Here is a 13,944-nt window from a genome sequence, read left to right on the forward strand (position 1 = left end):
GCCGCGACCTCTGCTTCGACGCCTTCGTGTCCTACAGCGAGCGCGACGCCCGCTGGGTGGAGGAGCTGCTGGTCCAGGAGCTGGAGCACCGCCACCCGCCCCTCCGCCTGTGCCTGCACAAGCGCGACTTCGTCCCCGGGAAGTGGATCCTGGACAACATCATCGACTCCATCGAAAAGAGCCGCAAGACCGTGTTTGTGCTTTCGCAGAACTTCGTGAAGAGCGAGTGGTGCAAGTACGAGCTGGACTTCTCCCACTTCCGCCTCTTCGACGAGAACGACGACGCCGCCATCCTGGTCCTGCTGGAGCCCATCGAGAAGAAGGCCATCCCGCAGCGCTTCTGCAAGCTGCGGAAGATCATGAACACCAGGACCTACCTGGAGTGGCCGGCCGAGGAGGCTCGGCGGGAAGGCTTCTGGGCAAATCTGAGAAGCGCGATAAAGGCCTAGGTCCTTGTGTGCGAGGCCCGTCTACCGCTCGCCGGGGTTAAGTTCACTGTGACACGCTGGGGCAAAGGGCGAGGAGTGCACGGTCACGGGAGGCTTGCTTAATAAAACTGTAGTTTTTTTTTTTTTTTTTTTTTTAATCTAGAGAGGTGTTTTATAAAAACTGTTACCAGATTTTTAAAAAACGTTTTTTCTTTAAACTACGAGATAGCCACAATCTAAGTCCATGACAGGCATCCGAACAGTCTGTTCCAGTTGCCTTAGTTTGCCAGGAAATGGCACAGCGACTTGTGTGGCCAGCTTTCTTCGGAGGCTGCTGTCACCTCTTTTGCCACTGATCTCATGATCAACAAGAGAAATCATTTGCGGCACGCTGCCAAACTTGTTGCTATTCCTACAAAAAGGGCAGTGTGTTCCCAGTTAAACAAGACACACAGAGGGTTTTCACGTGAACTGTCTTTCTGGGAATTTGATAGATCTGTCCAGCCTTAGAGTATGTAACACAAAGGCCAGCAAACTTTGTCTTAGCGTCAGAACAAAATCACTGACATAAAAAAGTTTTAGTGTGGGAAGAATTTGCAAGTCGTCTCCTAACCCTGACTCTGGTCTTCTTCAGCCTTCAGCTACCTGTTGATTTCTCATTAATATCTGCTTACTCTTGCTGTCTGTTCCCTTACGCATCCTGTTGCTTTTTTTTTTCTGTGAAAAGTCTGGTTTCTAATTCTTTGAAAACATTTTCTTCGTGAAAATTTAAAAAAACTATGTGAGAGCAAAAATAGATTTTATAATAATTATATACCTAGAGGTTCTTCCCCATGACTCAAAAATAGTTGGGTACACAATCTGTACATAGATACTACCTTGTGCTAATTTTTATGATGAAGATTCAATAATACATTGAGTTGGAATGTACCATTGGTTCTTAAGAGCCCTTTCCTCACCCTACACAGCTCTCTTTTCCCATCTGGGAAAGGGAATGAAAGTCCTAGAAGCCCAGCTCTATTCTCAACCAGAACTAAGCTGATGTGGTTCCTTGGGCTCTGGAGTTAGGACGATCTGTGTTAGTAGATGTGATGTTGGCTTGGTCTGACCTCCAACGTTTTCCTGTCTTTAAAACAGGGACGGTGCTCTCTATATGCCAAAGTCCTAAAGAATGAAATGCAGCAGCGCACCAAGCCCACACTCCCCAGTGACCATTCCTTCTCAGTTGGGGGTGAGGAGGGCGAGGCTACCAAATCTGTGAGCACGGGGACCACAGACGCATGTGGGGGGCAGGAAGGATGCTGGTGCTGCATGTCAGTAGATGGTATTATTTTCCAGGAAGCGATTCATTTCTTTTTATATTATGGCTTATAAGTGGATATTTTCCTATTGTGGATACTAGCATGATGTAAGGGATCCTGGTGTTTACAGAAAAATACCCCAAAGGAAGAACTTTGTTAAGTGATAACAGGCATTCGTCTCAGAGAGCTCGCATAGTGCTTCTCTTCCATACACACTCCCAGGAGAATCTAGAGGAGGAAGCATAAGCCAGCCAACAAAAATCCAGACAAGTTCAGAAGAGGGGATCTTGAGGAGGTGCCACAGGGACTCAGCACAATAATGAGCCTTCTGCTTTGCTTTCCCACTTGCTAATTAGCACTGTATTAACTGTCACGACACCAAATGGACTTAACTTTGAAAATTTTCAACAGCTATAGCAATCGCTTCATGGTTCATAGGTTTAAAATTACCTTTAAAATAATCTTTCTTTTTCTTATTGCAAACGTTGAACATTTTCACTATGGAAATTTTGGAAAACAGAGAATATAAAAAAAGAAAAGAAGAATAACTGCGATCACCTCGAATAACTGCTGTTAACTTTGTAGTATGTAACTTGCCAATATTTTTTCAATGTACATGTACATAGTGCTTTAGAAAATTCGGATTAGATGGTAAACACTATAAAGACACAAAAATTTTATCTTTATTATTTTTTATGAGATTGTTTAGTGATTGCTGTATGGTATTTTGGGTCCCACAGAAAAGTGGTAACAGTCTGTGGCATGTTAGGAGTGGTAGAACCTTTAATGGAGCTTAGTGGAAGGTAGGTCATTGGGAGCATGTTCATGAAAGGGACATGGGGACCTTAGCCCTTTCTTTTTCTTCCTCCTGCTTCCTTGCCACCTGGAGTGAACAGGTCTCCTTGGGCACTCACATGATGTATGGCAGGCCCAAAGCTACAGAGCCAATCAACTGCAGGCTGACGTTTCCAAAACTATGAGCCAAAGTAAATCTTTTCTCTTTTGGGGCTATTTTAGGTATTTGTTACAGTGACAGAAAACTGCCTCACACAATGATAACAGAACATTTCTGAATGGTGAGGGACATTTTGAATTCTATATGGATAAAAACTGCTTTACCTCCCGCCCATAGCCTAAAGGGTATGAGAAGCTACCCTCATGCAGCTATCCATAAATGGTAAGTGTCAAAACACTACAGATCAATATGAAGCCTCCTCTGTTTTAATAGTATTCCTTGTTATTTGTTGGATTTTTTTAAAGCTTTTAAAATTGGTTATAAAAATCTATGGATTTCATTCTGGCAGATTTCCCTAAAGCACAATATATATTACCCCCTCCGTTTTCCCCCTTCCTCACACTGCCCCTTAGTTTCTAGTTTCATGTTTTAGTACTTCTATTTTGCTCATATTTATTGCCCCTACTACCTGCCTTTACACCTCCTCTCCTTCCTATCATCTTCCTCACACAGGAAACTGCAGTGAGCTCCAGACCCTTAACTGGACCCTTCAGATCCTTCATGCAGACAGACCCTCTTCATTCTTTCATACCCAGCTCTGTGGGCGGCCATTGTAAACCAATCTTGTAAATTCTCATATATACTTGTATAATTTGTGTTATATCTGTTTCTCTAGTAAACACTGACTGATACATATTTTAATACCAGAAGTGGGGTTATTGCTGTGACCATACCTGACCATGTGGTTTTTGGGCTTTTGGAGTTGTCTTGTGGGAAGGGGAAGAGTTAGGAAAGGTTTTGAAAGGCTGGCTGAAAAAGTAGAGCTGGAATGGCCGAGGCTGTGCTTAATGGGAGATTCTTGTCAGAGATCAGAAGACCAGAATGCTGATAGAAATGATACCAGTAGATCTGGGTCAAGTGTTCTGCTGGGAAGAAGGACTGCATTGGCAGTTGGACTCCAGATGATGTGGATTATACCTTAGCAGAAAGTTTGTCTGCATTTTTCTGGTGTCCTGACACTATACCTGAAACTGATATTAAGAGTAGCAGACTAATCTTGCAGAAGAAATTCAATAGAGCCTCATGTTGGAGAAGTGAAAGGGCTACTTTTGGGGGCATTTAGCCAGATTTATGTTGAGAATCAAGAGGAAAGAGCCCAGCAGAATGATTTAAAACATTTTGAGTTTGGCTAGAAAGAAAGCTCCAGTAAAGTTTCAGCCTGCAAAGAGAGAGAAGAGGAGATCTTGATTGCTGAGAAGGAATAGAATAGAAGAGGTGGCCTGAGGGCATCACAGGAAGCAGCAGGACTCCACCCTTGGCAGCCTCAAAATTGCAAAAGTGAAAGTCTTTGCTTTGGGAGGGCCCCAGAGTGCCATGTTCCAGAATGGCAGCGGCTGAGGGAATTTGGCTCATAGGTACTGGACCCCTAGGGCCAAGAGAGAAGGAAGCCTGGCGGCTGGCAGCAGACCTTGGCATCACCCATGTGGTGCTGGTTTTAGGTGCATGCAGTATGTGAGAGTTGTTGGGTCAGGAAGGCTTCCACCCAGATCTCAGAAGATGGGCTGGGAGGTCAGGCAGGGCGCCCCTGAGAGGGCAGTGTGTGAAGCCGAAGGTGCAGTGGAGGCTCCAGGAGTTTGGAGAGGCCAGGAACCTGGATCATCTGAGGAAAACTGCAAGGAGGGAACAGAGCTGACCCCAGACAGAAGCCATGGGAGCTTCAACCACTGGCAGTGCTGAAGGGGCAGAGCCACCTAAGCCCTTCAGAGTTCGTAACTTGCCACAGATGGCCACGGATGCTAGAAGTGGAACCATGGGACTTAATGGAAGTGGAACTGTGGGTTAGCCCTGCTGGATTTTGGACTTGCTTTGGCCCCATTCCTTGGCGTTTCTGTTGTACCTTTTGGAAGAGCAGTGTCTACCTTGTGCCATTGAATATTGGAAGTGTTTAATTTTCTTTTCATTTGTACAGAGTCTCACAGCTAAGAGTTTGCCTTAAATCTCAGAGGTGACTTTGGACTTTGACTTGTCAGCAATGCTGGGACTGGTAGGACTTTGGTAACTCTTGGAAATGAACTACATACCTTTTGCATGAAGGGATATGCATGCGTCTTTCGGGGACCCAGCAGCACAATGTTATGGCTGTGTCTTGATATCCCCCCAAAGCCTCATACAATAATAGGTGGGGCTTTTTCAGAGGTGGCTGCATCTAAAGTGTGTGAAGCTGGAATCAATTCATGGTGCTAACCACCCTAAGTAGTTTGTGGTTTCAGGACTGCCCGGTGGTGACAAGAATGGAGAGTAAAGAAGACAGTGCTCTCAAACCACAGTGCTGGTGGAGACACATTCCTTGCTCCCTGCTTCTTTCTGCTGTCCATCCTGAGCTATATGGTTATACTTAACTACTCTACCTACTTCTTGGAAGATGTGCAAGTGATTGGAAGGCATTAATTATAACTACATGCTATATGTGAGAAGTGCTTTAAAGACCCCAGAAATACTTCACTATCAGCCAAACCAGTGGTCTAAAGCCACTGTGTAACAAATGGGTCCATGTGTGAGTTAGAATATTGTAATGGGAAAGAGGGAAAGGTATATTTTATTTGTTTATTCCATTGTTCAGCTTCTCTTTAAATTCTTTCCACAGAGAGAAGTTGTTTGGAGTACGATCCAAACTTTTATTAAGTTTTCTGGACTATTGAGGTCATTTCTAAAAAAAAACAAGATCAATATTAAAGGTGAGACAAAGGATTTAAACACATTTTAGCGATGTGATACATTGCTTCTGGGGTAATTTGGCGGCACTATTCTAACTCAGTGAATAGTTACTGTCTTGAACTGTTCCTATTACCACAGGTTGCCAGGCCAGCAGGTAATGAAGCCAATCCAGGATTTCCCTATACGAAACATGTGTGCCACCAGCTAAATCCCAGTTAAGGAGGTCACTCCATGTGCAGCCAAGTAGCAGAAATAATCACAGTTATGAAGTGCAAATATTATAAGCAATGTAAAGGACAGATATGTCCTTTCTTGTTGATTCTATGTGCTCAATTAAAAGCTCTTTGCACGCCTAGCATGGCAATAGAGGTGATCATTCCAGCTACTCTGGAGGATGAGGCAGGAAGATCACTTGAGTCTAAGACCATGGGGGCCAGACTGGACAACATTTTAGCAAGAACTTGTATCTATGGTTCTTTTTTTGAAAAAGAAAAAAGGCACCCTTGACATGATTTTTATAACAACGTAGCTATCATTGTTAATTGCCCCCACAGAATTTCCAAAAAAAAATAAAAAAGAAAAGAAAGAAATTGTTTACAGTGAAATCCCAACCTATGAAATGAAGATAGAGACAAAAATATATGCTAAAAGATAACAACAAGAGAGGAATGACTCTACTGGAAGACCAAGGATAACACAAGCTACTATACTTTTTTTTTTTTCTTTTTTGGTAGCAGGGATCAAACTCAGAACCTTGCACTTGTGAGGCAGGTACAGTGCCATTGAGCTAAATCACTAGTCCAAGAAGCTACTGTAAATGAGCAAAAACTTTGCTCTGGGCTTTTCTATGGTCAGCTCAGTGGACATTAGGAAGGGCAACACTAGCTCATAGATGACACATACCTTTTTCTGGCGTCTTTGATAAATTTTGCTAAGGGAAGTTAATTAATACTAGCATCTCTCATGGCAATTTTACCCCAAAGAGCGGCTTTTTCATATATAACTTTCCCTTATACTGAGTCTCAATAAAAAGGATACATGTACTATTCAGTAGCTTATTGTTTCCAGAAAGTCACCCTTAATAAGAATCTTCTTTGCTGTTATCTAAACCATCATTTAAGGTGACATTTATGAGCGTATCATCACTAATTTTTATAACAAAGGGGTTTGCATTGGGGTTTTATAAGTTATTAGCCCCAAGCTCCCTGGACTGGGCTCCTCTTACTAGAAGGAGGTCTCAGGGGTGGGAAGGAAGTGGCTGGGAGGCAGGGAGGAAGGTTCATCTCTCACCTTCGACCTTGAGTGCTTCCTCAGTAGGACCAACTCTCCAACAGAGTGAGGGGAAAGAGCACATGGCAGGTGGATTCCGACATTTCAGGGGCTGTTTTATCCCCTCTCCCTCCTGGAAGAGGTGCCATGGCCTTGGGACAGTGAGGTAGGGGATTGAGCCTTTCGAGGTGGGTCTACATGGGGCTGTCCCCTTCCTGTGATCTATGTGAGCCTTGGGTTTATTCACTTGGGCATCTCTGGTGTTTATGAAAATCCAGTTGCTGGCACAAGCAGGTGGAGTCTGTGTGTCTTTCTTCCCTCCCAGGATTATTATCATTAGGGTTTAGCCTTAGGAGAGAGGGAGAAGGAGGGACCTATTCATTTCTGAGAGTAATAAAATTTGGTGCACCCTAAAATATTTCTCTGCACTCTAGTTCACATTTGGGACTTTTACATTTTCAATTCCAATTTATCTACTGATCTAATCACCATTCCATGCACCCACCCAGCCAGCTGTTTATCCGTCCACACATTCATCCATCTGTTGTGATTATTTTTCCATAGGCTTCACCTGTTTTTGCAGGCTCTCATCATGTTGCCACCAGACCCCTTAACATGGAGTATATGAAACGTGACTAGTGGAATGATTTTTGGCCCTTAACTTCCTAAGCAGAATAGGCACAGGTGGGAAGAGAGAATTTTAGCATTGTGAAATAAATTTTAGAAAGAACAGAAGTTTTCTGCTGTAACTATGTATCGATAATGAAGATGCAGACCGAAGCGTGTGTCCCTAGAGACGCTGATGATCGTATTTTGCAACTTTCATTAAAAGGATATGGGTTACTGATCATCCTCTTCAGATCGACCTTCTCTTTGCAGTAAGGTCAAGTCTGCTTTTTACCAACGATGCACCAACCTCGGACGCAGAATTCATGAAAGCTGAAGCATCTTGATAGGGAAGCTTTTAGATAATCAAGGGCATGTCTGCTTCATGGTGACAAGGAAACCACCCTGCCTTTGGAGTCTAGTAGGGGCAATCAGTCCTGGCTTCATTTGTACATCATTTGTTCAGGGTGATTCTGTAGGACCAAGGCGGTGAGCATGGAGCGCGTGTTACATTTCCTTCCTTCCTCCCACCCTCCCTTCTTCCCTCACTCCCTTTTCCTTCCTTCTTTTATTTATTTATTTTTTTGGCACTTGGGACTAAACCCAGGGTCCTCACGTTGAGCTACAGCACAGTCCTTTTTCACACTTTTTATTTTGAGACAGGGTCTTGCTAAGTGTCTAAATTTCCCAGGTGGGGCTTGAATTTGTGATACTCTTGCCTCAGTCTCTCGAAGTTCTGGGATTACAAGTGAGCGCTGCTACTACCCCTGGCAACTGCATTAGCGTTCTGACCCCGAGGAATTTGTTGTCTAGCTTTTTAGCCTGATGAATCCTGGCCTCACTTGATTCCAGAAGTCAGGTGAAGAGTGTGAGGTGCTTTAGTGCAGTTGCGTCTCAGGCGAACACATCAGCACAGCACAGTCCCAAACCCTTTTCTGTGCATTTCTGAGGGAGTCACTGTAGTGTCTCACAATCCCACTTCTGTGCCTTACTTGTTAACTTTCTACGTCATCAGCCTTGGCTTAGGGACTTAGATGAGTTTAAATCATTTATGGTCAAGCTTACAGATTGTTCTTTTCTTTCCCCTCTTTGTGTGTGTGTGCGCGTGCGTGTGTGCGTGCGTGTGTGTGTGTGTGTGTGTGTGTGTGTGTGTGCTGGGAATGGAACCTTAGCCTCAGGCATACCTAGCATCATCACTGAGCTATATCCCCACCCCTAAATTTACAAGTACACCTATTAATTTCTTAAGCTTTTCTTGGATTTTAAAAAATTACCAATAAAGAGAAAATTATCTTTAATAGAATTTAACCTCCCTCAACTTAGCCTCTCAAACTCTAGGTATTAAGATTTCATCACCTTTTCCAGAAAAGTTCAGCCTTTTGTTCCCCAAGCTGAGATAAACCCCTATTCTAATGCTTATCCCCATGCATCAGATGTTCTGCACCCTTACTGTCTCTCTTAAGTCACATGGTGTGGGTGGGACCATGCTGCATTCACCTGTGTCCTCAGTACCTTGAACAGATGCCCAGGGAATATTTATGGAATGACTGAATGAATGAAGAATGAAGGAATGAAAAAGGAAATGAATCATTTCAAGTCACTCATATTTGGAAATAAATATTTCTAGACTCCCCCATATTGCAGATTTGGACAAAATGATTCACTAGAACAAGATCCTTCCTGTTGGTCTATTTCTATGTCACTGCTCTCAGGGTGGCTTTCTTGGCTGAGAGCACTTGAACTTCTGACCCATTTGTCCCACATTCGTGTCAACAGCACTGATGGGGAAGAGGTTTCCTCCCTAAGGAACAGGAGAGCAGAGGTGTAGCCCAGGCAAAAGCTGATCTATGCTTCTCAACACCGGCTCTTTACGAAACTGAGAGTTTCCACTATTTTATGCTGTTGGAATTGGGGGCATTTTTACAATGTGTTTGGATTAACACAAAAAGGCATTGTACAACAAAGATTTGAGCCCAAACCCGTACAACCTTTCATTCAAAGGGCTGGGGTACAACCTTACCTTCCAGATAGGTAGAGAGTCCAGGGGTCATAGAGCCGTAGAGCCTGGAATTTCTGCAACCCCTTTCATCTTCAAAACCTCCATGTGGAAAGCACACCCTGGCCGATCTGCCTTGTTAAGATGGCCCAGTCTACCCACTTCTTGTTAATATGACTCATGCTCAAAGGGAACATTAATAATGATCCCTGCAAAGCAAACTCAAAGATGACTACACTTTTGATTACATGTGCACACATGTACAACAATCCCTAAGGGCTTTTAAAGGTGGAGAGAGAAAATATTTTCACTGGCAAATCACAGAAGGGGCTCTATTCCAACGTTTGAAAGTAAATCATACTTAAGACGAGGGCCAGACTTGGAAAATTTCTACTAAGACTGATAGTTTTTTGGGAAATGTATACTGAAAAACTGCTGTAGAATTCCGTATGGGGTATCTTTGTATTTCTTCCCTTGAAATATTAAGTCTTAAATGCTGGAGCAAAGGCTCCTATTACATCTGAGATGCATTCAGACCAGTTTTTGACTTTTGGGATTGTGGAAACTGTCCAGATTAAACAATTGTTAGAGGCACATTAAACAAATCTGGATAGAGGCACTGCACACTGAAGGCCCTGGGTATTACTGACTGCATTAGATGGGCTTTGGTGAGAAAAGCCAGCTGGTTCAACCATCTCATGCCAGAGCTTTGATCTGACCAGGTATTTAGAGATAATGTTACACAATTGATGGTGCATTATAAAATAAAGATGAACAACGTCCCCTTTTTGTAGTGGGGAACAAATTAAAATGTGGATCATCAGCCAAACACCACAGCAGTATCTGCAATTGCACGCTTGGGCAGCACTGGGTGCTTTGGTCAGACGTCTCGATGCCAGCTTTTTTTCTGCACTCTGAAGCTTTTCTCAAGGCTTCCTGGAGTTGCCAGGCTGTGCTGGTTTTGGGGTGCAGGGTTTATTTGCTATCTGGCTCCTCAAGATCCTCCAACCGAGAACCAAGAGGCAAGGAGCCAACAGCCCAAGAACAAACGTCACATTTGGATCTCTCCTTTTTTAAAAGGGCCTAATCCAGAAAGTCGACAAGGGGGATTGATTTTCCCCACCAGTTCCTCCTGTGACTACAGTGGCCACAAGTGAGTCCCCAGGATAAAATCACACGTTCTGCTTTTTGGCCCAAGAAGATTCGGACTCCAGGCTCCACCTGCCCCTGTGCTCCCCGATTTGAGGTGTGCAGCAGCCCCTACGTTTCCCTAAGTTTCTCTCCCACAACCCTTCTCTCCTGTCTTTCTTGGTTCTGTGCTCCTCTGAGGCTTCCATCAGCTTCCCTCTGCGCAGACCCGAAGCCTTTGATCTCCTTGGCATTAGAGTCCAGGATACAAAGAAAATGTAAGGGAAGGTTCATCCTCATTAGCAATATGTTATTCAGCTGGGCTTGTCAGAAAGCCTCAAGAATAAGGTGGATAAAGGTGTAGGGTTTGGGGCTGGAGCTGAGCAAGACCCACGAGGCAGGGTCAGCAGGAGGCGAGGGGAAGGCGGAGCCTGAGGGAGGCTGAAGGAAGGACACAGGTGGCTGCAGGAAAGCTGGTAGGTGTTCTCCATGAGTCCTTCCTCGTTGAGCTCCACGATGAACTTCTGCCCACAGATGACGCAGATATCGTCTGACAAGCTCCTGGCGGGCGCCCCCCTGACGCTGCAGAGCTGTGGGAAAGACAGAGCGCGGGCGGACCGCCAGCCGCGCATGCGCCGTCCTTACGTCGTTACACGCTCCGGTCACAGGTCCTCTTCTACCAAGAGCCGCAGCTCAGCCTCACGCTGGAAGCTCCTGCCCCTCCATCGACTGGCCCCCTCTCCTTATTCTGGAGATTCCGAGTCAGAGAGCTGGAGCACCCAGGCATGTACCTAGCTTTAATAATTCCCGTGTTCTTATTGCTTGCACACAAAGGAATCACTCCAAGAAGGCGATGCATTTAGGGACCTAACGAGGGAGCCCGGAGTCTTGCGGGTGGTGGTGAGGGGAGGTTCTCCGCACTGGGGGCACCCCGCAGTGGCTAGCAAGCTTTTAAAAATAAAATACTCACTTTATAATAATTTTAAAGACAATATATGACGATAGCACAGAGAATACCCCAGTGTTCCAAGTCTGTTTCCTCTGTCCTTACCATCAGATTTATTTTAAGGAATTGCCCCACACGTGTGTGGAGGCTGGTGAAGCAGAACCCTTCAGGGAAGGCCAGCACCACATCCTCTCTTTCTCTCCCTCCCCTTGCTGCCACCTCCTCCCCTTCCTCCTTCCTTCTGACAGTGCCATCCCCAGCAGAATTTCTTCTCCCCTGGAAAGTCTGTTTCTGCTTTTCAGGCCTGTGGTTATGATCTGTCCACACCATCAAGGGTGATCCGCCTCACCTTAAGTCGACTGGTGACAGATGTTAGTCACATCCATGAAATACCTTCACGGCAGCATCTGGTTTAGTGTGTACTAAACACCTGGTAAATGGACAAGTAAAATGTAACCACCACACCCTCCTTAAGGGCAGAAAATCTTCATCAACTATGTGGAACTCTAAGGCATGGATTTATCTATTTTCCATCTATTTATTTAGTCATCTCTTTATACCAATGTGGACTCATGGTTATTATTTTACTATTCAAATTTCAACTTTGGCTATTAGGAGCTCTTTCAGTTGGCTCTTGTATCGTTTGCACATAGTCTTATCATTGTAGGATTTTGGTTTTGTTTTATTTTTAGCATTTCTGTGTTTCTTAGCTTTCCATTGCTGTCACAAAATGCCAGATGAAGTCAGTTTAAAGCGAGAAAGCTTTATTTTTGTCTCCTGGTTTCAGAGGTATCAGTCTGTGGTTGGCTGGCTTCGCTGTTACGGCCCTGTGGTGAGGCAGGACAACATGGTGGCAGTGGCAGGTGACAGGACAAGGCTGCCCAGCTTACGGTGGCCAGAAAGGAAGGAGGAAGAGGGGACACACAGAATGTGCACCTGCTTCTTCTGCTGTTGTTCTGTCTGGGCTTCTGGCCATGTTCAGGGCAGGTCCCCGCTCACTTTGCAGTCCCACGTGCCAACCACCTCTGGAAACACCCTCACAGACACATGTAGAAATGTGCCTTACTCATGTCCCAGGCATTTCTCAGTCTGATCAAGTTGGCACTCAAGATGAACAATCACAGTTTCCTTCTTCTTGGCACTACAGAATGCTCCAGGGTCTTGTTTAAGAGGGGATTGAAACGTATTATGAAAGATTAAATTAAAACATTTATCACAGTAAAAGGCACACTGCCTTCATCCTCCTCAAAACCTCTCCCTCCCTTCATACACACTAATCCCAGGTTCTTGCCACTTCCCGCAGCCGTTCTGCAAGTCTTCTTTCTCAGTGTCTTTTGAGTGAAAGCTGCTGCCAGGTGTCATCCGAAGGAAAGGCAGGTTCACAAGAATATTACGCTGTGTCCTTGTCCACCTTATTCACCAAATCTGGCAAAGTGCGACTTCTGGCTCTTCCCCAAAGTCAAAATGACCGTGAAAGGGAAACATTTTTAATCGACTCAAGGTGCGGTATCGAGACAACCACACTAGCACAATTAAAGTCACCACAAAAGAGGACTTGCGGAACTGCTCTAGAAAGTGAGAAAAAAGATGGAATACGTGTGTTCAAAGTGAGGGGATTCATGTCATTGTGTTTTTCAGTGTAACAAACTTTTAAAAAAGTTAAACATCCACTGTATTTTTTTATTGTGCTTTGTATATTCCTTGTTCAGAATCTATAATCAGCTGGGATAGAGGCATGGGATATGGTTCTGGGGTGTCATTGCTTGTAGGACCTCTTAGGTGAGAGAGCAAAGGAACATATCTTTATCCACAGAGCTGTGCAGACACACACACCTGGTAACTTTTCTGTATCTGTTCATCTGCACCTGTGTTAAGCTCAACACGCGTTTACACTGATGGCTCTAATTTGGACCCGTCCTGTGTAAGTTGTCCAGTCTTTGCTCCTTCCTTGTCTGTAATCTCTCTAGTCCTGACAATAAGAAGCCCAGCTCCCACTGTCTGCTATTCATTTACTTAGAGATTCTCTCCCAGCACACACAGGTACTAGCATCAGAACTGCTAATCCCTCGCCCTGGGGCAATGTCTTTACTGAGTAGAGCGCAGCACAGTGTAGTGCTTCCTTCTGCTTTTGGCCTTATAATCTCCATGCGTTTGTGTCTCTTAGGATAACACATTCCTGCCCCCCACACCTTCAGGGAGGTTATTTCACACATCTGTAATGCAGTTTGATTCTCCTGTCACAGTCTGCTTTCTATCCTGGGATTCTCCAACCTCTTTAATAACTTAAACAATTTTCACACGAGCAGGTTCAACCCTTCTGCCACATAGTTTTGTGGATTTTGAAAAATGCATAGTGGCCTGTTATTTATTATTCAAGAATCAGACATAAAAATCTCAGTACTGCAAAAAAACAAACCCCTATTCTTCACCTACTCAATTCTATTCCTTCTCTTAAACCCCTAGCAACTGCTAATCTGTTCAGCGTTCTGTATAGTTGTGCTTTTTCCAAAATGTCACAAATAGAGTCATATAGTTTGTAGTCTTTTGGCCTGGCTCTTTTTACTCAGCAATACGTATGCATTTAAGATTCATCCATGCTT

At 44.4% G+C, this 13,944-nt stretch overlaps 2 protein-coding genes across 2 annotated transcripts in view; one reads left to right on the top strand and one right to left on the bottom strand.

Annotated features, from left to right (window-relative positions):
* Tlr2 (toll like receptor 2) overlaps positions 1 to 576 on the top strand; it is a 2,477-nt gene extending 1,901 nt beyond the window's left edge. Inside the window, exon 1 of the mRNA XM_033760039.1 lies at positions 1 to 576. This exon is cut by the window's left edge and continues 1,901 nt beyond it. Within this exon, the coding sequence (XP_033615930.1) occupies positions 1 to 449 (449 nt within the window). The 3' untranslated portion in view covers positions 450 to 576.
* Positions 577 to 641: 65 nt separating this feature from the next.
* Positions 642 to 13,944, bottom strand: part of Rnf175 (ring finger protein 175) — a 35,497-nt gene continuing 22,194 nt past the window's right edge. The window contains 6 exon segments of the mRNA XM_033759957.1: positions 642 to 840; positions 3,419 to 3,542; positions 4,379 to 4,480; positions 5,511 to 5,603; positions 7,489 to 7,607; positions 10,855 to 10,988. Of these exon segments, the coding sequence (XP_033615848.1) occupies positions 642 to 840; positions 3,419 to 3,542; positions 4,379 to 4,480; positions 5,511 to 5,603; positions 7,489 to 7,607; positions 10,855 to 10,988 (771 nt within the window).

The sequence above is a fragment of the Fukomys damarensis genome, unplaced genomic scaffold (assembly GCF_012274545.1).
Source record: "Fukomys damarensis isolate Sample0158 unplaced genomic scaffold, DMR_v1.0_HiC HiC_scaffold_38, whole genome shotgun sequence".
NCBI classification, from domain to species: domain Eukaryota; kingdom Metazoa; phylum Chordata; class Mammalia; order Rodentia; family Bathyergidae; genus Fukomys; species Fukomys damarensis.